Consider the following 25,546-nt stretch of genomic DNA (forward strand, 5'->3'; position numbering starts at 1 on the left):
ATAATCTAATCTAAAAAATATTATGGAATCCTTGGCATTTTTGCACAAAGCCATTCTGATCATTATGAACTAGATGTGGGATATAAGGATCTAAACTTCTTGCTAAGCCTTTACAAAGTATTTTTGTGTCCGATCCAATCAGATTTATCGGTCTAAATGAGAAACATTCTGTAGGCGGTTTGCCTGCTTTCAAGATCAGCGTTATCATTGCCGGCCTTAAAGAGGGAGGGAGAGTTCCATTCCCATAAGATTCGTCATATATATTTAAGAGTGGGACTAGTAATTTTTCTTAATGTTTTGTAGAATTCAATTGGTAGGCTGTCAGGTCCTGGAGCTTTATCACTATTAATATTTTGGACAGCCTGGGATATCTCTTCAATTGTTAAGTCTCTATCTAACTCCTTTTTTGCATCTTCTGTCTGTGTCTGGAATTAAAACTGGTCAAGAAATGCGTCCCGTGCTTCTGAGGCTTGGGGGCATTCTGATCTATATAAATGTTCATAAAATTCTCCAAAACTGTTATTAATTTCCAATGGGTCTACTGTTAGGCTTCCTGAAGAGGTTATTATACTGTTAATTGCTCTATCAGACTGTATTTTTTTTAAATTCCCATGCCAAGAGTTTCCCAGCTTTTTCTCCTTGATCATAATAAGATTCCTTCAGCCACATTAAACTTTTTGCAGCTTTATCAGCAGATAATTTATTATATTTGGCTCTCGAAAGTAGATCTCTCTTTTTGTTGGATCATCCCTTTCATTTAGTTCTATCTCTAAAGACAGAATTTGTTTCTACAAAGTTTCCATCACTATTTTGTTGTTTGGCCTTGGAGCTTGTACGTATAACTAATGATTTCTCCTCTAATATATGCCTTGAACGCCTCCCATCTCATGCTGGCAATAGTTTGATATGTATTTAACTGAAACTATCTATTTTAGTTCACATAAATTTAACGAAGTCTGGGTTTTGTAGCCATCTCACCTGAAATTGCCAGTTAGGGGGAGTGTGAGTAAATTTCTCTATATGAATACTTAATGAAATAGCAGCATGGTCACTTACTACTATGCTATCATAGCAGCAACTTTTAATCTTTGATAAGAGCTCTCTTGAGACAAGAAAATAATCAATACAAGAATGAGATTTACATGTACTTGAATTACGAGTATTCTGTTTTGCCAGGGTTTTGTTCTCTCCATACTTCAACCAAATTTATATCCACAATGTATTGTTTTAGTAATTTTCTAGTTTGTGCCTTATAGGTATCACAGCCTAAAGTGCGATCCATTGCTGGGTTTAAAGTGCAATTAATGTCTCCTCCAATGATATAAAAGCCTCGTAAAGTGGACACAGTAAGGAGGAAATCTTCAAAAAATTTAGGATTGTCTTCATTTGGGCCATATACTGTATACTGACTAGGTTTTATGTGAAAGAGGATATTACCTTGCGTAATAACATACCTTCCGGCTGAGTCTTGGATTGTTTTCATAATTTGAAATGGTATCGTTCTAGGAATAAGAATAAGTACACCTCTAGCATAGTTGTTATATGTTGCATATATTACTTGGCCAGGCCATCTATTCCATACCAATTTAATATCTGAGACTGTCAGATGGGTTTCTTGAAGAAAAATTATTTTGGATTTAGGCTGTTTAATCCTATTTATAACCTCTTTCAATTTGGTTAACTTTAGTCCTCTAACATTCCAGCTTGTGACTTTTATATTAAAGATATTCTGAGTGCTCATTTATTCCATATATAGTACATGTCAATTATACCAAAAATAGGAGCAAGAAATATTACTGCTGTGTTGGGTGCACGACATACATAAAGAAAAAAAACGTACATTTACACATATAGACATTTGAACTCTTGAATTCCCCCTCCCTTACTCAAAACAAAACTATAGGGCTTGTGCAGATCCACTCTACAGAGGAGCAGCTAAACTATGCGAACCTAACCCCATAGGCAGCTAGTGGTGTCCACCAACCATGCACCTTATTACATCTTGAATATTATATACTTAACCCACTTAGCATAAAAATAAAATCTAAGTAGCCACTGAACTGTATTCCAATATTGCCTATTATAGATGTTCACTCAGGTCCATGGAGTCCCACCTCAATAGAATTAAGGTTTCAACAAACAAAAATGTTGTAAGTAATAAAAATAGGCAAAATAAAGCTATTCTGGTGGCATAAACAACCTCTTAAATACAGTATCTTTTCAAGAATAGAATAAACGAGGCTAAAGTGGCAGTTCTAGCAAAGAAAAATAAAGGAAGAAAAAAAGATGTCTTCTGGGACTCAGTGTAGGCTTATACCTGTTAAGCAGTCAGTATCAGCCGATTCTCATGGGTACGGGAGTGAAGAAATCTCACCACTGCCTTAATCAGACCCCTCAGGTGTGTCCTTGATGGAAATCTTCGGCCTCTTTTGGTGATGAAAACAGGTGTATTTTCCCATTATTGAGGGCCCTCATCTTGCATGGATTATGTTGAAATCCACAGAACGTTCCTTTTTCGACGAAAACTCTTCTGACCGTGTTGAACTCATTTTGCTGTTGCATGGTCTCAGTTGAGAGGTCCTGAGCGAAGAAAAGCTTGTTTCCCTCATACGTGATATTACGCTGTTTAGTGGAGCGGAAATCAAACTCCTGATCTTGAAATTACAGGAACCGAATGAGAACTGCTCTGTTCTGTCTGCTTTGGTTTCGGTGGTGCTAGAGTCCGGTGAACTCTTTCTAGAATGAAGGATCTGTCCGTGTCCAGCTCCAGCCAGTGCGGTAGCATCTTTTGTATGAACTCTAGCAGTGGTTGGTTTCCTTCAGCGCTCTCCCGGAGGCCAAACAACCGCAAGTTTTTCCTTCGACTCCGATTCTCCAGGTCTTCAGTCTTGGATTCCAGGTAGGTGATTCGTTTCATGGCATTGGTTAGTTCAGTATTGTTCTTTTCCAGGTGCTCTTCTGTCGTCATTATTCGGTTTTCAGCCTCTTCCACCCGTGTGGCGTTAGAAGCAACATTTCACTTCACCACCGACATATTGTTTTCCAAGGCAGCGACAGAGCCGGCCATCTTACCCAGGCGGTCATCTATACTGTCCAGTTTGGATCCAAATCCTCCAAACTCAGAGCGAAGTAACTTTAGTTCAGCTAGCACCGCCGTTAGCTCCGCCACGCTACTAGTAGCTTCCTCGTCTTGCTCTGTCGATGAAGTATTGATTTTCAGTTTTTGGAAGCCGCATCTTCGGGTGAAGATATCACAGTCCTTCATTGTAGTCGTTTTTGGCATAGACCAAGTTCAGTTGGTATTGTTAACTTAGGGTTTTAAATTTGTTTAGTGCAACATTGTATGACGCCTCCACGTTAAGCTGCCATCTTGGTTCGTGGCTCCATTGCGCGCCCCCCCCCCATGGCAGGATAATCGCTGCTGTGCCTTCTTGACTGTTACTTGTTGGGGTTTACTCGTCTGCGCTAAATTGAAGCTGTGACCTGCGACTAATGTTGTGATGAGGCCACACATAGGTTGGAGGAACAACACCTTATATTCCTTTTAGGTACCCTCCAACCTGATGGCATGAACATTCACTTCTCAAACTTCTGGTAATGCCTTCCAACCCTCCTCCCACCTCTCCATTTCCCATCCCTTTTTCCTTCTTTCACCTCATCTCCTTGACAGCCCATCACCTCCCTTTGGTGCTCCTTCCCCCTTTCCCTTTCTTCCATGGCCTTTTGTCTTTCACTAATCAACTTCCCAGCTCTTCACTTCATCCCTGCCCCTCCAGGTTTCACCTGTCGCCTGGTGTTTCCCTTTCCCCTTGCCAACTTTTCAAATCAGCTTCTTTTTCCCCCTCCAGTCCTGACAAAGAGTTTCGGCCTGAAACATTGACTGTTTTTTCTCTCCCCCATAGGTGCTGCCTGGCCTGCTGAGTTCCTCCAGCATTTTGTTTGTGTTGCTTAGATTTACAGAAACTGCAGATTTTCTTTTCGAAACAGAAAACCTACAGCACAATACAGGCCCTTCGGCCCACAATGCTGTGCTGAACATGTCCCTACCTTAGAAATTACTAGGCTTACCCGTAGCCCTCTATTTTTCTACGCCCCATGTACCTATCCAAAAGTCTCCTAAAAGACCCTATCGTATCCGCTTCCACAACCATTGCCGGCAGCCCATTCCACGCACTCACCACTCTCTGCATTTAAAAAAACTTACCCCTGACATCTCCTCTGTACCTACTCCCCAGCACCTTAAACCTGTGTCCTCTTGTGGCAACCATGTCAGCCCTGGGAAAAAAGACCCTTTGGGTTCATCTCACCAGGACAGAAATATATGGTAGATCACAATTCCATAGCAACTCCTCAGGTGGGAGAGTAAATATATATGCAAATACAACAGAGGCTGACTGAACAGCTATTTATTTTACTAATGTTAATCTTCTGGGTGAAGAAAATTAATTTACAACAGTATCAATAATCAAATCCTGTATGTACAGTTCTTAAGCAAATGAGTAAATAATTCAACAGCTTCAGTTTTTTCAAGATACACAAAGTGCATACTTACCAAAGAGAAGCAATTCTATTGTAGTTGTTCTTCTCCCATCTACATCAAAATTATAAACACCTTGATCCTCAGATTTTATTCCATCCACCAGCAGACAGCCAGTAGAAGCGTTAAACTGTAAACGGGATCTGAATTGTTCATTTGATTGCTCCACAGGTTCATCTGGAACGTAATCCAAAATAGGAACACAGCATCTGTTGCTGCCAGTGAAGGTCCATAAAATTTCACTCCTGCTGAGATTACCTTGGTGTTCAGGATCCAGAAAAACTGATGAACCAATGGTCCCATTTACTACTTTCCAGTTCTCTAATTTGGATTAAAAAAAAGAAAAACATTCTTTGAACTCTGGTGGTAAAATTCTGATTATTCAGCAGCATAACTGAGGTACAATCACAAATCACAATATATTATATCAACAGACATTTACAGAATGCCATCCTAGAGTTTTGGAACTTGGCCATAGGGAACCAGAATTTCCATCAGTCGTGTCAACCAAGTTAATGGGTTCATCCACGTCACAGAACAGTAGAGCCAGGAACAGGCCCTTCAGTCCTTGATGACAAATGAAAAACTCCTCCGTCCAGTGCCACCTCAAGCCGGATGTTAATTTGTCCTCTTTTTTTGTGTCTGACTAAAAAAAACTTGTATAAATTACCTCAGATATACTTAAAACAGTGGTAACTGAAAGCTATAAAAGCCGTTAACGTATTATTATATGTAGATGCCATTGTCAACACTGCTGCTGATGAACCACATGCAGTGTACGAGTCACGTCAGCACGTCTGAGAGGGTCAGTCTGCCCAAGGCTGCAGTGGAGTGTGGTTGACATTTTTGTTCTTGTTTCAAGCCCCTAAAGAAATGCCGAAAAGAAGTACTATATTTAACCATGAATGGGCCAAAGAATTTAGATTTATTGCTAAAAGCAGAAAAGATACCTTTCATGTTTTTTGTACACTATGCTGTTGTGATGTGGAGATTGGCAGTAAGGGAAAAAGTGCAGTTGAACGACTTGCTACCATAGATAAACAAAGTTAGCACTTGTACTGCTGGTACGTCATCATGGTTATCATTTTTCTCCCCAGCTCAATTAACTCAAGGTGACAAAATCTTAGCTGCAGAACTGTAAAGTGTATCATGCTGTGAAGCATCATCAGTCACACAGAAGTGTTGATTGTGGAGTAAAAGTTGACAAAGAAATATACAGTGACTCATTGGTAGTGAAAGGTGTAACGTGGGAAAACTAAAGCAAAAAACTCGTGTGAAAATATTCTAGCACTGTATTCTGTACAAAAAGGGTATGGAGGGATAGACTAGGTGCGGGTCAGTGGGACTAGGCAAAAAAATGGTTCGGCACAGCCAAGGGCCAAAAGTCCTGTTTTCTGTGCTGTAATGTTCTATGGTTCTAAAAGCATGTGGAGTCTATCAAAGAACATGGCTTGCCCTTTTCAGTAGCAACTGATGCTTCAAACAAAGGTGCAACAAAGTGTTTCCCAATACTTCTGAGATACTTTCATTTTGAGAAGGGAGTGCAACATTGGTTACTTGAATTTTACAGCGATAACAATGAATCATTAGAGCACATAACAAATCAGCTGCTGGTTAAACTAGAGACATCAGGTCTGGATCTGAATAAAGTGTCTGTATACACCGCTGACAGTGCAAGTGTAAACCATGGAAAACACAACAGTGTTTATCAAAAACTGAAAATGGCTCAAAAGAACATTATTGCTGCCAATTGTCTGGCCCATATTTTGTACAATGCAACAAGATTTGCTACAAGAAAACTGGGAATTAATGTTGAAAATATTGTGCTCAAAGTAAACAACCATTTCACATCTCAGCTAAAAGAACAGCACAGTTAAAGGAATTCTCTGAATTCGTGGATGTTGATAATTGTAATCTGTTACGGCATGTTGTGACTGGATGGCTCTCTCTTTTGCCATCTATTGACAGAATACGTAAGTGCTGGGAAGTCCTAAAAAGTTATTTTCAGAGTCTAGGTGAGGAGGAGTGCCCCAAGATACTGTGGAAGTGCTTTGGAGACGAAGGAAATGCCTGTGAATTGTCAGAGATCTATTTCTTCTTCCTCAGTCACACTCTTAAATTGTTCTCAGACACTATTGAAGCACTAGAAGCCAAGTCATTCAGCATAATTTCAGTTATTAAGCTAATGGCTGAACTGGAAAGCAAACTTGAGAAAAGAGTAAAGGACTATTTTTTTTTGGCATTGCAGTGAACACCAAGCTTAGCCAGCTTAGCCCTCATGTGTCTAAGAAATGTGAAACAGACTTCATTGTTCTCTATGAAAGACTCAAAGCACTTAAGTGACAGGTAGCACTTAAGTAACAGGTATAAGTGTCAAAATTGAGCCTAACAAGTGCCATACCTTTTGGAGAATTCTGTGACGCAGTCAAGGCCTGTAACCTTCAAGATATTGATATGGATGAATTATATGAAGAGTATGGGATTGTGGAGGCAATTATCAATACTCCTGAGATGGTAGATAGCCATAGTGAAGAATGCTATCTCAAGCTGTTCGGTAAATCTGAGGTCTCTTTTACAAACCTGAAGGAGGTGAGTGCTGATATCTTCTCTATTCCATGCAGCAATGCTCACACAGAACGAGTTTTTTCAATGATGACCTCAGCTTGGAGAAATGACAGAAATCGTCTGCAAGTGGACTCAGTCAAAGCAGAGCTCCAAATATGTTACAACTTCTCAGAAGAGTGCTCAGCCATGTACAAAAAACTCCTGGCCAACAGAAAACTCATGGAAATGGCAAGTAAAAGGCAGTCCATGGTAAGTAGGCTACTTCATTTAGTTTGTGAAGCAAGTTAATTTGATTAGCATATCTGCTTCAGCAGGAGTAAAAATGAATATCAATGTTTTTCTGTTCTTTATACTATATGAATGTATGTATGTATGTAATATGCAGAATGATGAATCATTGAATAGGAAAAAGGATCTGGCAGAAAATCACTGATTAATGATGAAATAGCGAGGTTTTTCATGGATTTATATAGACAAAAAATATCATGTTAGAATTTTTATTTAATAAGATAACTAAAGTGATCATTTGTTTACATTTGTTGTTTTTGCAATACGGTTTAAATTTTACATTAAAAAATGCATTTTTTGAAACACACACTAATATACATATATACATAAAAGTAACCTATGACCACGTATGCAATGTCCTCCTTTTTGGAAATTTGGAAGTGGCCACCCTACCAGACAGTGATGCAGCCTGTCAGAATGCTCTCCACGGTAAATCTATACAAGTTTTTGAGGCATGTACACCTTATACCAGTGCATGCCGAACTGGTCCTTGCTGATTACAATACTTACCTCCCATTAGTGTGTTTCTTCATTAAAATCAATGTACTATTTAACCCTGTGTGCCTGTGAATGTAAATCTTTTAGACTCCTGATTCTTGTTGGGGTGAGGGCGGACCCGGCAGCTAGGGTGGCCATTTCCAAATTTCCAAAAAGGAGGACATTGCGTACGTGGTCATAGGTTACCATATGTATGCACACAGTGTTTCAAAAAAATGTAGTTTTATAAAATTTAAACCGTATTGCAAAAGCAAATGCGAACAGATGATCACTTTAGTTATTTTATTAAAATTCTAACATGATATTTTTGTCTATATAAATCCAGCAAAAACCTAGCTATTTCATCATTAATCAGTGATTTTCTGCCAGAGCCCTTTTTCCTATTCAGTGATTCATCATTCTGCATATTACATACATACAAACTTTGTACATTCATACAGTATAAAGAACGGAAAGAAATGAATATTCATTTTTACTCCTGCTGAAGCAGATATGCTGACTAAATTAACTTACTTCACAAACTAAATGAAGTAGCCTACCATGGACTGCCGGGTATGGATGTCCTGTTTTTGTATTTCTGCCCTTAAAAGCTGTGATTCCGAGCGGGCGGCAGCGGCACCCGTGTTATCTGCAGCAGCCAGTGTAGCTCCTCGGGTTAGTACGTGAGCGTATTTAGTAAGTACCTGCATCCCATGAGGCGGGAAACTGGAATTCATTGCGGGGGGAGGGAAGAGGGGATGGAAGGGCTGTAGATACAATCACTTTGAACTGTGTGGTTAAACTCGAGACTTGCTGACGTTACTCGTACACTGCGTGCGGTTCACCAGCAGTATTGACAACGGCAACTACATACAATAAAAATACGTGATCGGTTGTTATAGCTTTCAGTTCCCACTGTTCTAAGTATATCTAAGGTAAATTATGTTAATTATTTAGTCAGACCCAAAAAAGGACAAATTAACGTCCAGCTCGAGGTGGCCAGGCTGAGGACAGAGTGTTCAAAAGCCGGACGTCTGGCCTCCATACCGGCAGCGCGATTTACAACGGAGCCACGTACTTACCTGCAACTCCGAAAGACAGCACAAACCATAAAAAAAAAACGTAGAAAACCTTGGCCAGTGCTGCGAACCACTGACAGGGTGCTCGCTAAATATTTCAGATTTTCGCCGTTTCCCCTACGTCGCCCTATTATCGCGAGGATTTCCCCTTTCATAACTAGGCTTTATTCATGATAAACAAATAGAGAGGAAGAAACAATGCAAACAATAATATTTTGCATTGGTGATCAGTACATTCAGAACTGTAAACTTTTATACAGTTACTTGTCAGTGCGGCGCAGGGCGGACCGTCTCACGGGTTCCTCCGACTCGGTGACACAAGCCCGGGCTAGCGGCATGCGGGGCGATGCTGGAACGGCTTGGGAGGCTAAAATTGCTTCTGCCCTCTCCGCCTCTGCCAGTGCCTCGACCAGCAATGATGGTGATGTCAGGTGAACACACTGCCGAAGGTGCTCCAGCGTCACCTCCTTTACCAAAGCGTGGAGGGCAAGCTCTTCCTGGACCGCGGGAGGAACTGGGGGTAGCCATGCCGAGCACAGTGGCGGAGATCTGCTGCAATCGCCCCAATGCTTTCTCCCGCACGGCGCTGTGTACAGCCTAGTTGTTCCTTCATTGCTTACTCTAATAGACCCTCGCCGTAACGCCGCCCCAGTGGTGCTACATGGACCCCGTTTTATTACGATAAGTAAATAAAACACAAAGCAGGCGCTAAGACCCGAGGAGAGAACCCACTCAGTCACATACAGACGGGGAGGTGATTATTACACGCCCCGGTTATAATTCGGGTGACCTACAAGCGCATAACTTTATAACCCCAGCTAAAATGTAACAATAAATAAATTTGAACGTCCCACCATGATAATAAAAAAGAGTAAATAGCGCTGGCCAGTAGGAATGCTAGACCAGGATGACGAACACGACCACGAACTAATTAATTACATTAAACTTTATTGTCATTGTGCCGAGTCTATAATTCAGCCTTAAGCAATGTGACTGGGTGTGTGAGTGTGTTTTCTCCCTGGGTCATAGTTACCTATCTGTTTTTTTTTGTAGTTGTTACAATAAAATGGCTGTTAGTTAAATGAATTCTTCTCGTCTGTCATCATGGACTGAATGTTCACCACAACAGGAGGAATGATTGATAAGTTCGTGGCCTAAGATAGAAGTAGTCAATTTTAGAAAACCTAGCACATTTATTTTTCAACATAGTCCCCTCCTACATTTACACACTTAAACCAGCGGTCGTGGAGCATACGGATCTCGGACCTTCAGAAAGTGCCACAGATAGGTGATTGAGTAGGTTCGTGGCCTAAGGTCACGAACCTCCTTCTACATCAGGGCTCCCCAACCTTTTATGCACTGTGGACTGGTTTAATATTGACAATATTCTTGCGGACCGGTCAATCCGGGGATGGGGGGGGGGGTAGGGTTGCCAACGGCCAGGAGTAGCAGTCAAATACGTTGGGTTTACCCCGAGAAAGACAACAATGACCATGAAGCCTTGCGTGGGCACAAGCGCGCATGCGTGTACCTGCCGATCCACCCCCGCCCCCCCAATCGTTTTTGACGATTGTGTTCCGGGGGGGTAGGGGTGTTAATCACGAGCGGAATATAGCTGATAAGTGGCTAATACACTCAATTTCGTTTCTAAAAGGGTTTATCTAACGAATTTAATATTAAACACACAGCGCATATTTTCCTTGCATGAATATAGTGATAAGTCAATTATCAGGGGAGGTCAGGGGAGCTTGAAGTAAGTGTTGAACGAACTTCCAGTGGAAGTGGCAGAAGCAGGTTCGATATTATCATTTAAAGAAAAATTGGATAGGTATATGGACAGGAAAGGAATGGAGGGTTATGGGCTGAGTGCAGGTCAGTGGGATTAGGTGAGAGTAGCGTTCGGCACGGACAAAAAGGGCAGAGATGGCCTGTTTCCGTGCTGTAATTGTTATATGGTTATACAAGTCACTTATAAGTCAATAGCATCATAATATTTTAAGTAACGTTTGGATATTAAACACACAGTGCATATTTTCCCTGTATAAACATATAAAATCATTGCAATGCACCAATATCACTGAATCAGTGGGAGCCCTGTGTTGAATACTTGTTTTCCTGCAACAAAATGGTCCCATCGAGGGGTGATGGGAGACAGCGATATGCGAAGGGGTTCCTTATGTCCAGTCTATTCCGCAATTTGGTTTTCGCTGCATTCATTGCAGAGATATGTTGGAAATGGAAGCAATGTCTTCAGTGCTTTCGGGGCTATCTCAGGATATAGTATTCAGCCTTGACTTTGATCCAGAATGCCGGCAGAGATGTTATGTCAAACATACTTTTCAGCCCGCCATCATTTGCAAGCTCGAGGAGCTGATCTTCCTGCGCTGACATGGATGACGTGCGTGCGTTCAAGCTCAACAGTGAGAGCGACAGGGAATAAGGTGCAGCTGACTCATATTGCCAAATCGTACTGTTTCCTCGCAGACCGGTAGCACATGCTTTGGGGCCCGGTGGTTCGGGACCACTATTCTACATCATCTCCTTCGACCTTAGGCCACGAACTTATCAATCACCCCTGCTGTGGACACTTTCTGGAGGTCCAAGATCCGTATGCTCCACGACCGCTGGATTAAATTGTATTTTGAGATGCATGAACTCTCACCACAGCCTAGAACATAGAGCATTGGTGAAAAAGGGCACTGGCTGCAGAGAAAAAGCAGTTTTTTTTCCCAACTGCTTTCATGTTGGACCAACCGGCTGTCTTAATAAATTGACGAGGAGCTCTACTATTTGCATAATATTTTACTGCTCAGTTTGCACATGTAAGCTTGATATTAAATGGACGTGCACATACCGCAACTCCTGATGCCAGTCACACACCTGGATCACATTCCTGATAACACTTACTCACATTCCCATAGCACTCCTAATAACTGGTTCTGGATAAACATACACCCACATTCCCATTACAATCTTAGAAACAGATCCTTCCTGTGCTCTGGATTGTAGCTCCAATTTCATACCTGATCTCAGCTCCATCTTCCCATCCTTGTATACTGAGGCTGTGCCCGCTTAAGGCTCCCCCACTATGGGAAATATCTTCACATCAACTCTGTCTTGACTTTTCAATATTCAATACATTTCAATGCACCTTCCCCCCCCCCACCCCACATTCTTCTACACTCCACAAACCCACAGCTGTCAAACACTCTTCAAACGCTAACCCTTCTCATTCCTGAGGTCTTTCTTGTTAACCTCCTTTGGTGCCTCTCCAAGACCAGCATATCCTTTCTTAGATAAGGGGCCCAAAACTGTTCACCATATTCCAAGTTTTGTCCAACCAATCTGTTATTAATTCTCAGCATTATTTCCTTGTGTTTATATTCTAGTCCTCTCAATATGTACGCTAATGTTGCATTTATCTTGCTTACTACTGACTAAACCTGCAAGTTAATTTTGAGGGTATCCTCCACTAGGTTTGCACCTTTGATTTCTGAATTTGATCCCTGTTTAGAAAATCATCCACATCTTTATTCTTTCTACCAAAATGTGCAACTATACACTTCCCTACACTGTATTCCATCTGCCACTTCCTTGTTCAGTGTCCTAATCTGTCAGTCCTTTTGCAGACTCCCTACTTCCTCAGCTGCACGTTTAACCACGTCTGCATGTTTTTACACATTGAGTTGCTGTCCCTTGTTTGGCTGATCAGATATTTGCATTACCAAGCAGGTTTACCTGATAAAGTGGCTAAGACAAAGGTATAGAGTTCCAAAAAGGGAAAGAATGAACCTTGTGAAGTTAAGAGCCATGTGGAAAAAGGCAGCAAAATTAATGAAATTTTGAGTTCTATTTTGATTCTCGGACACAGAATCAGTACAGTCATTTGTCAGAATCAAGTTTATTAAGACATAAAATTTGTTGTTTCAAAACAAAGATATAATACTTCTATAAATTACAAAATAAATACAAAGTGCAAAAATAAAGTAAAAATAAGGCAGAGTTCATGTGTTCATGAACTGTTTCTAAATATGTTGGTGGAGGGAAGAAGCTGTAACTAAATCATTGAGTGTGGGTCTTCAGCCTGAAGAGGGCATTCCTCGAATGTTGTGGGCGCTTGGTGATCAACACCCAAAGGGGTCCAATATCCTAGCGGGAAGGTATAATAGAGCTGTTAGGGAGGGTTTACTCTGATTTGGCATGGGAATGGGAGTGATAGGGCTGAAGAAGAAAAACAGAAATAAATCAAAGATAGTGGGCAACAGAAATGATAGAAAGGACGGGCAGGTGATGAGACATAATCACAGCCAGTGGGATGAGTTACAGGCAATAGAGGCATGGTGCAATTAAAACAGAAAGCAACAAATACTGGACTGAAAGTATTATATTTGAATGCACACAGCATAAGAAATAAAATAAATGATCTTGAATTTCAGCTACAGATTGGCAAGTATGACTTTGTCACCATCACTGAAACTTGGCTAAAGGATGGCTGAGATTGGGAGCTATATATCCACGGATATACAGTGTATTGGAAAGATAGGTTAGCCAGCAGAGGGGGTGATGTGGCCTTGTGTATAAGAAATAATATTAAATCATTAGAAAGGGATGACATGGGATCAGAAGGTGTAGAGTCTCTATGGATTGAGTTAAGAAATGACAAGGTTAAAAGGACCCTAATGGCAGTCGTACACAGGCCTCCAGACAGCAGCTGGGATGTAGATTACAAATTACAGCAGGAGACAGAAAAGGCGTGTCAGAAGGGCAATGTCATGATGATCGTCGGGGATTTTAACATGAAAGTGGATTGGGAAAACCAGGCCTGTATTGGACCTCAAGAGAGAGGATCTGTAGAATGACTATGGGATGTCTTTTTAGAACAGCTTGTTTTTGAGCCCACTAGGGGATCAGTTGTGCTGGATTCGGTGTTATGCAAGGATCTGGAGGTGTTAAGAGAGCTTAAGGTAAGGAACCCTTAGGGAACAGTGCTCACAATATGATCGAGCTTACTTTGAAATTTGAGAAGGTGGAACTAAATTCCAATGTCAGTATTTTAGTGGCATGAGAGAGGAACTGGACAAAGTTCACTGGAAAGGGACGCTAGCAGGAAGGACAGAGCAGCAATGGCTGGAGTTTCTGTGAAAAATGAGGGAAGTGCAAGACAGATATATTCCAAATAAGAAGAAATTTTCAAATGGGAGGATACTACCGTGGCTGACAAGTGAAGTCAGAGCCAAAGTAAAAGCAAAAGAGAGTGCATACAAGGAAGCCAAAGCTAGTGGGAAGATAGAGGATTGGGAAGCTTTTAATAACTTGCCAAACGAAACTAAGAAGGTCATTAGGAAGGAAAAGATGAATTATGAAAGGAAGCGGGCAACTAATATCAAAGATACTAAAAGCTTTTTTTGTTAATGTATATAAAGGGTAAAAGAGAGTCGAGGGTTAGATATTGGACCAATAGAAAATGATGCTAGAGATGTTGTAATGAGAAGCACAGAGAACTGAATGCGTATTTTGCATCAGTCTTCACAGTGGAAGACATCTGCAGTATACCGGACATTCAGGAGTGTCAGGGAAGTGAAGTATGTGCAGCAAAAATTATGACTGAGAAGATGGTCAGGAAGCTTAATGGTCTGAGGGTGGACCTGATGGAATGCACCCTCGGGTTCTGAAGGAAGTAGCTGGAGAGATTGTGGAGGCATTAACATTGATCTTTCAAGAATCGATAGATTCTGGCATTGTACCAGATGACTGGAAAATTGCAAATGTTGCTCTGCTATTTAAGAAGGGTGGGAGGCAGCAGAAAGGAAACTATAGACCTGTTAGCCTGATATCAGTGGTTGGGAAGTTGTTGGAATCAATTGTTAGGGGTGAGATCACGGAGTACCTGGAGGCACATGTCAAGGTAGGCCAAAGTCAGCATGGTTTTTCCTGAAGGGAAAACCCTGCCTGACAAACCTACTGCAATGTTTTGAGGAAATTACAGGTAGGGTAGACAAAGGAGATGCAGTAGACGTGATGTCCTGGATTTTCCGAAGGCTTTTGACAAGGAGACCACCCCTGTCTGCAAATGGAGTAGCAGTAATTTTGTGCTGCTCTTAGTTTTCTTTCTCTCCCCCTAGTTTAAACTTCAAATTTAAAATTTTTTATTTGCTGATTCTTGAGGGGGAATAATATTCTGTTCTACGAGGAGTGGGAAGAACCTGTCTGAACCTAGTGACAAAGGTAATGGGAAAGGAAAGATGCCAAAGGAAAGGTCTGATGAAATGCCACCATGAGCTGAAGATATCATTCGGAAACGGAATTCAATTGAAGACCAACTGGAAAAGAATAGTAATGAAATGAAGTCATTTCTGGGAAAACTTAAAGACTTGGAAACTCAAGTTATTACACATGAAGAGGAATTGAAAATAACTAAGCAAATATTGTTTGAAGCTACAACCCATTGGAAAGATATCAAAGTAAGATTATAGACCTGGAAACTAGGTCTCGCCGAAAGAATATACGAATAGTCGGACTGCAAGAAGGAGCTGAAGATGGAGATTTAACTGCTTACATTGGTAAGCTTTTTCATACTTTATTTCCTACCATTTTATCACAGCTGCCTGCTGTAGAAAGAGCACATAGAGTGTATACTTCGAAATTTAAGGATCCAAATAAACCAAGATCTGTTCTGGTTGTTTTCTTCACTTTAAAATTAAAGATCAAATAATGTAACAGGCAAGAAAACAGAGAGATTTTAGATTGAAGGAGTCTGAGCTCCATTTTTATGAAGATTATCTGAGGGAGGCAATGGAACAAAGATCAAAATTTGCTTTGGTATTGAAACAGGCAAATGATAAGAAACTGTTTCCTTCTCTGCATTACCTGACAAGAATTAAAGTTTTTCCTCCCAACTCTCCTCCTCGTACATTTTTTGATCCAAAAGCCACACTGGACTTTGTTTAGACTATACCTGCATTCACTACCGAATGAACTATCTGAAAGTTTGTTTAGTTATCAGTATATTATTCGCATTTTGGAAAGAAGATTTATGAAGGCTATTTGGATATTCCATTGAGAGACTAATAAAAGAAGATAAGGAGATTTGTTCATTGTTGCATACTATCGGTTTTCTTTTGGAAAGAAGATTTATGGTTCAAGTATGACTGTTTAAATGGTCATTCGGACATTCGACTGAGAAGATAAAGGGATTTGGTTCTCCAACCTAATACCTGGATTGATTTTTTTTGTTTCTTTCTTAATTAATTGGTAGATTTTTCCTACTAATAGGGCTTCTTTTTTATATATATTTGGGAGGGTTTAATTACTTATGATATTATTAATTAGTATTTTTGAAAATTTAGCTTGGTTAAATATAGTATTAACGCAGACCGAATGAACTGTGATTGGTCCGCTTGGGAGCATCGCTTTTCCCCCTACGCTGCAGTAGCTTCCCATTGGGCGACTGAAGACTCCGGATGAAGCTCAAAGTGTTCTCGACAACCTGCCTTCCTCTGCTAAGGACTAATTAACACACAGTTTTCTTTTTTCTCTTTTTTCTAACTTGCTTTTCGGTTTTTTTTGGAAAATGAAGAGAAGATGGCGGCGTGACGCAGCAGCAGCGGCCACTCCGGAATGAATATCGGTTATCTGTCAAGTAGGATGCTCGGTGACACAAGCCCGGGCTTGCGGCGTGTGGGGTGATACTGGAATGGCTTGGGAGGCTGAAATTGCTTCTGCCCTCTCCGCCTCTGCCAGTGCCTAGACCCGAAATGATCACCTCCTTTACAAAAGCGTGGAGGGCAAGCTCTTCCTGGACCGCGGGAGGGAACTGGGGGTAGCCATGCCGAGCACAGTGGCAGGGATCTGATGTAATCGCCCCAATGCTTTCTCCCGCACGGTGCTATGTACAGACCAGTTCTTCGTTCATTGCTCAAGGCTGATTTATACTTCTGCGTTAACTCGACGCGATTATCTACGCGCGTTGTGAGCATTTATACTCGTGCGTTGGTGTGTCGGCATCGCTCTGCAATTCCGGCACGTCGCACATGCGCACACACCTGCCCGTGCAAGGCTTCATGGTCGTGGTAGTCTTTCTAGGGGTAAAGTTTAAAGCGAGCATCTTTTTTCGTAAAAGCCAAATGTGTCCTCCATAATTTCGGAGGTCTGTAAAGCTTTATGGAACGTGTGGGGATCTCACTGAAACCTATCGAATCAATTGAAGTCACTTTTTATTGTCATTTCGACCATAAACTGCAGGTACAGTACACAGTAAAAACGAAACAATGTTCCTCCAGGACCATGGTGCTACATGAAACAACACAAAATGACACGAGACTACAGACCTACACAGGACTACATAAAGTGCACAAAACTGTACAGGGCAGTACAATAGATAATAAACAAGACAATAGGCACAGTAGAGGACAAATTACAATATAATAATAAATGATGTAGATGTCAGTCTAGACTCTTGGTATTAAGGAGTCTGATGGCTTGGAGGAAGAAACTGTTGAACAGTCTGTTTGTGGGAGCCCGAATGCTTCAGTACCTTTGCCAGATGGCAGGAGGGAGAAAGATTTGTATGAGGGGTGCGTGGGGTTCTTCACAATGCTGTTGGCTTTACGGGTGCAGCGTGTGGTGCAAATGTCTGTAATGGCGGGAAGAGAGACCCCAATGATCTTCTCAGCTGACCTCACTATCCGCTGCAGGGTCTTGCGATCCGAGACGGCGCAATTCCCGAACCAGGCAGTGATGCAGCTGCTCAGGATCCTCTGTAGAATGTGGTGAGGGTGGGAGGGGGGTGGGAGATGGACTTTTCTCAGCCTTCGCAGAAAGTAGAGACGCTGCTGGGCTTTCTTGGCTATGGAGCTGGTGTTGAGGGACCAGGTGAGATTCTCCACCAAGTGAACACCAAGAAATTTGGTGCTCTTAACGTTCTCAATGGAGGAGTCGTCAATGTTCAGTGGAGTGTGGTCGCTTCACGCTCTCCCGAAGTCAACAACTATCTCTTTTGTTTTGTTCATATTCAGAGACAGGTTGTTGGCTCTGCACCAGTCCGTTAGCCGCTGCACCTCCTCTTTGTATGCTGACTCGTCGTTCTTGCTGATGAGAACCACCACTGTCGTGTCATCGGCGAACTTGATGATGTGATTCAAGTTGTGTATTGCTGGGTGAGCAGAGTGAACAGCAGTGGACTCGATAAGGTAGATGTGGAGAGGATCTTTCCTCTGGTGGGGACATCCAGAACTAGAAGGCACAACCTCAACATTGAGGGGCGACCTTTTAGAACAGAAGTAAGGAGGAGTTTCTTTAGCTAGAGAGTAGTGAATCTGTGGCATGCAGTGCCATAGACTGTAGCGGAGGCCAAGTCTGTGGGTATATTCAAAGTGGAAATTGGTAGATTCCTGATTGGTTGGGGCATCAAGGGATATGGTGAGAGGGCAGGTTTATGGGGTTGAGTGGGATCTGGGATCAGCCATGGCTCCACCATTAGGTTAAATGGCCTAATTCTTCTCCTATGTCTTATGATCTTATTCTCTTTGCCAATGTTTAGCTCAGTAAGGGTCCAAAAGCACTAAGGCAAATATTTTCTATCATGGTTGGCTTGAGTTGTTCTCCGATCCAGCAATTAATTTGCAAACGTTTCATCCCCATACGAGGTGATATCATCAGTGCGCTGTTAATTCTCTATCATTCTGCATTCCTAATGTTCATGATACGAAAGCATTTCGAACAATCTGATGTTAAGAAACAGCAGCTTGGCTGTTGATCATTTTCACATGTTCGGAGATAGAGTGAAAAGTTCATTTTGCTTGCCGTTCGTACAAATCAGGGCATTGAGGTAGTAACAGGGTAAACGTGATCAGAATGCAGAATAAAAAGTTACAGAGAAAGTGTTATGCAGGCACATAATAAAATGAAAAAGGCAGAGTGTGAGGTTAGGGGTCCACTTTATAGTACAAGCAATCAATAATCTTAAAAAAAATTCTTCGGATAGAAGCTACTCTGAAGCTGGCAGTGCAGGTTTTATTTTATTTTGTGGTGGAGAGAATGGGGGGGGAGGGGAAGAGGCATAAATCTGAAATGTTCACAGGCACAAGGGTACTATCAAACGGTTATCGGCTGAGCTGCATAAAGAACATATTAGGTCATTAAAATCAATGGGCCGGCATGGTACTCTGAGAAGGCTGAAGCGAGCTGGTCTGTGCAGAGTAGAGAGCATCCTTACACACTGTATGGTACGGAAACTGCCCTGTGGCAGGCAGGAAGGCTCCATGATATAGAGTCCCAATACATCATTGGCACCAGACTACCCGCCATCAAGCATGTATCAAGTTCAAGTTCAGTTTATTGTCATTCAACCGTACGCACATGTACCGCCAAACAAAACCATGTTCCTCTGGACCAAGGTGCACAACACAGCACACAACTCATGAAGTCATATTACTACAAATAAATCAATAAAAGTTAAAACGTAAACAGTATAATGCTACTGGTGCTTCAGACATGATGAGAGCAGGGTGGTGGTGTAGGATTTTGTGAATAAAACATGCGACAGTCATTTTATGTGCTTAACAAAAGCTGCGGCCCTTTACTTCCATTACGAACAAGCCAAAAGCAGCCGCCTTACATTGGACTGATTTGAGTGTGTGAATTAGAAAGGATCCAAAGTGGCATATATACAGAAAGGTGCTGGAAAAGGGCCAGTAATATCATGAACGATTCCCAGCCACCCTGCCCACAGACAGTTTGGCCCACTCCCATCAGAGAGGAGGCTACGTAGCATCCATGCCAGAATCACCAGTTATAAACAGTTACTTTCTGCAAGCAGTAAGGCAGATCAACACCTCCACCACTTTATCATTTCATGTACAAACCCTCCTGTGCCTAGCATCAATGTATGGACATAAAATCAATGTACAGTACATAATCTATTTTAGGTATTTATTTATAGTATTGTGTTTATTTTGTGCTACATTAGATCTAGAGTAACAATCATTTTGTTCCCCTTTACACTTGTGTACTGGAAATGACATTGAACAACTTGGATCTTGAACCTAGAATGGAAGGGCAGTGGATAAATAAGGAGCAGAATTAGGCAATTTGGCCCACTGAGTCTGCCGATTTATTCTCTCTCTCAACTCCATTCCCTGCCTTCTCCGTGACACCCTGACTAATCAAGAACCTATCAACCTCAGCTTTCAATGTACCTAATAACTCGGCCTCCACAGCCACCTGTGGCAGTGAATTCCACAGATCCACGATACTCTGGCTGAAGAAATTCCTCCTCATCTCAGTTCCATTGAGTCTTCTGCACTGCCGGAAACATCCTCTCCATGTCCACTCTATCTAGGACTTCCAGTATGATAGGTTTGAACGAGAACTCATCCATTCTGCTGAGCATCAGCAAGTACAAGCCCAGAACCATCAGATGGTCCTGTATATTAACCCTTTCATTCCTGGGATCATTCACATGAGCCTCGTCTGGCCAGTCTCCAGTGCCAGCACATCCTTTCTTAGGCAAGTGGTCCAAAACTACTCACAATATTCCATTCCATGCAGAATGTGGGATGATTTCACGGGCTAAGGATGTTTTCCAAAGTGGAGGGGAATCTGGAATTAAACAAATGAGGAATTCCTTTTCTCAAGAGATCCTAAATATATGGAATTCTCTATTACAAAGAGCTGTGAGGTGGAGTCCATCAATGTATTCAAGGCCAAGGTGGACAGACATTTAGGCAATGGTGGAGGTTGATTGTCAATAGGGAAAGTCTGGAGTTATGAGAAAGGGTAGAAAAGTGAAGTCAGGATTATATCAGCCACAATCTACCTGAATAACAGAGCAGATTCAGGAGCTGAAGACCCAACACCTGCTTTTATTCCTCCTATAACCAACTTTTAAAGATGAGTGTTCATCTTTCAAATTTTTGGTGACTGTAAGTACGATAAAGTGTGTGATTGTGCTTACTGTGTTTTTTTACACTTGTCCCCTGGAGAACACTGCTTTATATTTGTGTATGGTTGAATGACAATTAAACTTCAACTTGATGGTCAGAGGCAAAAAAACACATTGGCAACATTTGTACAGAATGAACATCCTAAATCAGAAGCCAAAACGCTGAAGGCACAAGAGGAATTGAAGTATGCACTCATACTTCTGCATCAACTCGTCGCCGCAAACCCTACGCAAAGACGACGCGGAACCCTACGCGAGAGCTTGCGTTGCTGCGACGCACACCTCTCCCAAAATGTAACCGTGCGTCGCAGCAACGCAGAACATAACAACTATGATTGGTCCGCTTGGTAGCATCACGTCATCCTACGCTGCAACACTCACAACACACTGGAGGAACTCAGCAGGTCGGGCAGCATCCATGGAAACGATCTGCCAACATTTCAGGCCAGAACCCTTGGTCAGGACTGTAGAGGGAAGGGGCAGAGGCCCTATAAAGAAGGTGGGGGGAGAGTGGGAAGGAGAAAGCTGGTCCGTTCCAGGTGAAAAACCAGAAAGGGGAAGGATAAAGGAGTGGGGGAGGAGAGGCAGGGAGGTGATAGGCAGGAAAGGTGAAGAAAGAATAGGGGAAAACATAATGCATAGTAGAAGGAGGCCAGAACCATAAGGGAGGTGGTAGGTAGCTGGGGGAGGGGGCAGAGTGACATAGGGATAGGGGAAGGGAGGGGGAGGGAATTACCGGAAGTTGGAGAATTCTATGTTCATACCAAGGGGCTGGAGACTACCTAGACGGGATATGAGGTGTTGCTCCTCCAGCCTGAGTTTGGCCTCATCTTGGCAGTACAGGAGGCCATGTATGGACATATCTGAGTGGGAGTGGGAAGCAGAGTTGAAGTGGATGGCTACAGGGAGATCCTGTCTGTTTTGGTGGATGGAGCAGAGGTGCTCGACGAAGCGGTCCTCCAATCTGCGTCGGGTTTCACCGATGTAGAGGAGGCCGCACCGAGAGCACCGGATGCAATAGATGACCCCAACAGACTCACAAGTGAAGTGTTGCCTCACTTGGAAGTACTGTTTGGGGCCCTGAATGGTGGCAAGAGAGGAGGTGTAGGGACAGGTGTAGCACTTGCGTTTACAGGGACAGGGATAAGTGCCAGGTGGGTGATCCGTGGGGAGGGATGCGTGGACCAGGGAGTCGCGGAGGGACAGATCCCTGTGGAAAGCAGAGAGGGGTGAAGAGGGAAAGATGTGCTTAGTGGTGGGGTCCTGTTGAAGGTGGCGGAAGTTGCGGAGGATAACGTGTTGGATCCGGAGGCTAGTGGGGTGGTAGGTGAGGACAAGGGGAATTCTGTCCCTGTTGTGGTGGCAGGAGGATGGGGTGAGAGCAGAAGTGCGGGAAATGGAGGATATGCGGGTGAGGGCATCACTGATGACGGCAGAAGGGAAACCACAATCCTTAAAGAAAGAGGACATTTGAGATGTTCTGGAACGGAAAACCTCATCCTCGGAGCAGTTGCGGCGGAGACGGAGGAACTGGGAATAGGGAGTGGCATTTTTGCATGTGGTGGGGTGGGAAGAGGTATAGTTGAGGTAGTTATGAAAGTCAGTGGGCTTGTAGAAGATGTCAGTGGACAGTCTGTTTCCAGAGATGGAGACCGAGAGATCGAGAAAGGGGAGAGAAGTGTCCGAGATAGACCAAGTGAATTTGAGGGCTGGGTGGAAGTTAGAAGTAAAGTCGATGAAATTAACAAGCTCAGCATGGATGCAGGAAGCAGCACCAATGTAGTCGTCAATGTACCGAAGAAAAAGTTGGGGAGCAGTACCAGAATAGGTTTGGAGCACAGACTGTTCCACATAACCAACGAAGAGGCAGGCATAGCTAGGGCCCATGCGAGTTCCCATAGTTACACCCTTGGTCTGAAGAAAGTGGGAAGAGCCAGAAGAGAAGTTATTGAGTGTGACAACCAGTTCCGCCAACCGGAGGAGGCTAGTGGTGGTGGGGAACTGGTGAGGTCTATTATCCAGAAAGTAGCGGAGGGCTTTGAGGCCTGCCGTATCTGCTCCGAGAATGAGGTTTTCTCTTCCAGGACATCTCAAATGTCCTCTTTCTTTAAGGATCGTGGTTTCCCTTCTGCTGTCATCAGTGATGCCCTCACCCGCATCCCCTCCATTTCCCGCACTCCGGCCCTCACCCCATCCTCCCGCCACAACAGGGACAGAATTCCCCTTGTCCTCACCTACCACCCCACCAGCCTCCGGATCCAACACATTATCCTCCACAACTTCCGCCACCTTCAACAGGACCCCACCACTAAGCACATCTTTCCCTCTTCACCCCTCTCTGCTTTCCACAGGGATCGGTCCCTCCGCGACTCCCTGGTCCACACGTCTCTCCCCACGGATCACCCACCTGGCACTTATCCCTGTACCTGTAAGCTCAAGTGCTACATCTGTCCCTACACCTCCTCTCTTGCCACCATTCAGGGCCCCAAACAGTACTTCCAAGTGAGGCAACATTTCACTTGTGAGTCTTTGGGATCATCTATTGCATCCGGTGCTCCCGGTGTGGCCTCCTCTACATCGGTGAAACCTGACGCAGATTAGGGGACTGCTTCGTCGAGCACCTCCGCTCCGTCCGCCAAAACAGACAGGATCTCCCTGTAGCCATCCACTTCAACTCTGCTTCCCACTCTCATTCAGATATGTCCATACATGGCCTCCTCTATTGCGATGATGAGGCCAAACTCAGGCTGGAGAAGCAACACCTCATATCCCGTCTGGGTAGTCTCCAGCCCCTTGGTATGAACATAGAATTCTCCAACTTCTGGTAATTCCCTCCATCTCCCTCCCCTATCCCTATGTCACTCTGCCCCCTCCCCCAGCTGCCTATCACCTCCCTCATGGTTCCGCCTCCTACTACCCATTGTGTTTTCCCCTATTCTTTCTTCACCTTTCCTGCCTATCGCCTCCCTCTTTCCCCTCCCCCACCCCTTTATCTTTCCTCTGGATTTTCTCCAGGTTTTTCACCTGGAAACTACCAGCCTTCTCCTTCCCACCCTCCCCCCAACTTCTTTATAGGGCCTCTACCCGTTTCCTCTACAGTCCGGACGAAGGGTTCCGGCCCGAAACGTCGACTGATCGTTTCCCCGGATGCTGCCCGACCTGCTGAGTTCCTCCAGCGTGTTGTGAGTGTTGCTTTGATCCCAGCATCTGCAGATTATTTTGTTTCTATCCTACGCTGCAATAGCTTCCCATTGGGCGACTGAAGGGCAGGGAAGGAACTCTGGCTTCAATGCTTTCCATAAAGCTTTGCAGACCTCCGAAATTATGGAGGACACATTTCGCACGAAAAAGGACGCTCGCGCCTTGTTTACCGAGACTACTATGACCATGAAGCCTAGCGCAGGCAGGTGACTGCGCATGCGTGTGTTGACGAATTGCACGTACCTTCGCCGTTCGCCGCTCCAATGCTAATACAGGAGTCCCGTTTTATTGCGATAAGCAAAAAAATACAGCGGGCGCTAAGACCCGGGGAGAGAACCCACTCAGTCACATACAGACGGGGAGGTGACCATTGCACACCCCGGCGACAGTTCGGGTGACCTACAAGCGCATAACTTTATAACCCCAGCTAAGATGTAACAATAAATGAATTTGAACGTCCCACCATGATCCCATGAACGCATTTTAAAATAAGAATAAATAGCGCTGGCCAGTAGGACTTCTGGACCGGGTTAACGACCACGGCTTCACCCGAACCCCACAACCACGAACTAATTGCAGAGCGCTTACATTTGGACAAATTTGTCAATAGGTACTAAGATGAGAATATTTTTTCCACCGTCCCGTGGTGGTTAGAATCTTACCTGAAGTTCCCAGTGACGGCAACAGAAAGAGCGAGAGGAAATGAGTGCAGAACAACATGTCGAATTACTGATGCGATATAAATTACTCCAAAACACTGGAAGTAGAGTAAATACTGAAAGGCTTTTATTAACAGTAAAATACGTCCTCGTCCAAGCTGTGCCCGTCCTGGACTGAGGGAGGAGCAGTGACACAATCGCTTTTATTCAGGGTACTGTGGGAGGAGTCACAGGAGCGGTCGGCAGAGCAGCATGTCCAGACCGGAAACCGAATTACAATTTTTGTTTGGTTTACCACAATTATCAAATAAAGAGGAAACCAGTAAAAATAGAAATTCCATCTCAATTTTTTGCTGCGTGGTGGTGTGGGTAAGAGTGGCAGGATTATTAGGAGTATGGATATGCATCAGTATTTGCCTCTGGTGGTTTCTTTGTTCTCTACTTTATGTTTTATTTCCAATCCGCACCTCAACAACGCCCCCCACCCCCGCTGTCGATTTCTGCCTTGGGGGCATAATTCTCACTGGCGATATTAAGTAAAATATGCAAGTCGGGGTCTGCAGTGCCTGCATAACAAAAGTTAAATATCTGATTGTAAGCTGGTTTATATTTAATACACTCTTGAGAAAAGATATTATTTTTTCTCAAAGTCAGGAGAAGATGGCGGCGTGATACAGCGCGCGTGGCCTCTCCAGTGATGAATATCTGTAATCTGTCAAGTAGGATGCCGTGCACAATTCTGATTTGATGGAAGCAGACTTGAGAGCACGGAAGAACATCTGGAGAAACTTCTGAAATG

General features: G+C 43.3%; 1 protein-coding gene across 2 annotated transcripts in view; it reads right to left on the reverse strand.

The window, feature by feature from the left end:
* Positions 1–24,903, reverse strand: part of LOC134346160 (hepatic and glial cell adhesion molecule-like) — a 74,703-nt gene extending 49,800 nt beyond the window's left edge. For both annotated transcript variants that reach the window (XM_063047473.1, XM_063047471.1), the window contains exons 1-2: positions 24,751–24,903; positions 4,553–4,858 (exon numbers count right to left, since the gene is read on the reverse strand). In XM_063047473.1, coding sequence (XP_062903543.1) covers positions 4,553–4,858; positions 24,751–24,808 — 364 coding nt within the window. In that variant the 5' untranslated portion in view covers positions 24,809–24,903. The remainder of the gene's footprint in view (positions 1–4,552; positions 4,859–24,750) is intronic.
* Between the last annotated feature and the right edge of the window lie 643 nt (positions 24,904–25,546).

This window comes from Mobula hypostoma, chromosome 5 (assembly GCF_963921235.1).
Source record: "Mobula hypostoma chromosome 5, sMobHyp1.1, whole genome shotgun sequence".
NCBI classification, from domain to species: domain Eukaryota; kingdom Metazoa; phylum Chordata; class Chondrichthyes; order Myliobatiformes; family Myliobatidae; genus Mobula; species Mobula hypostoma.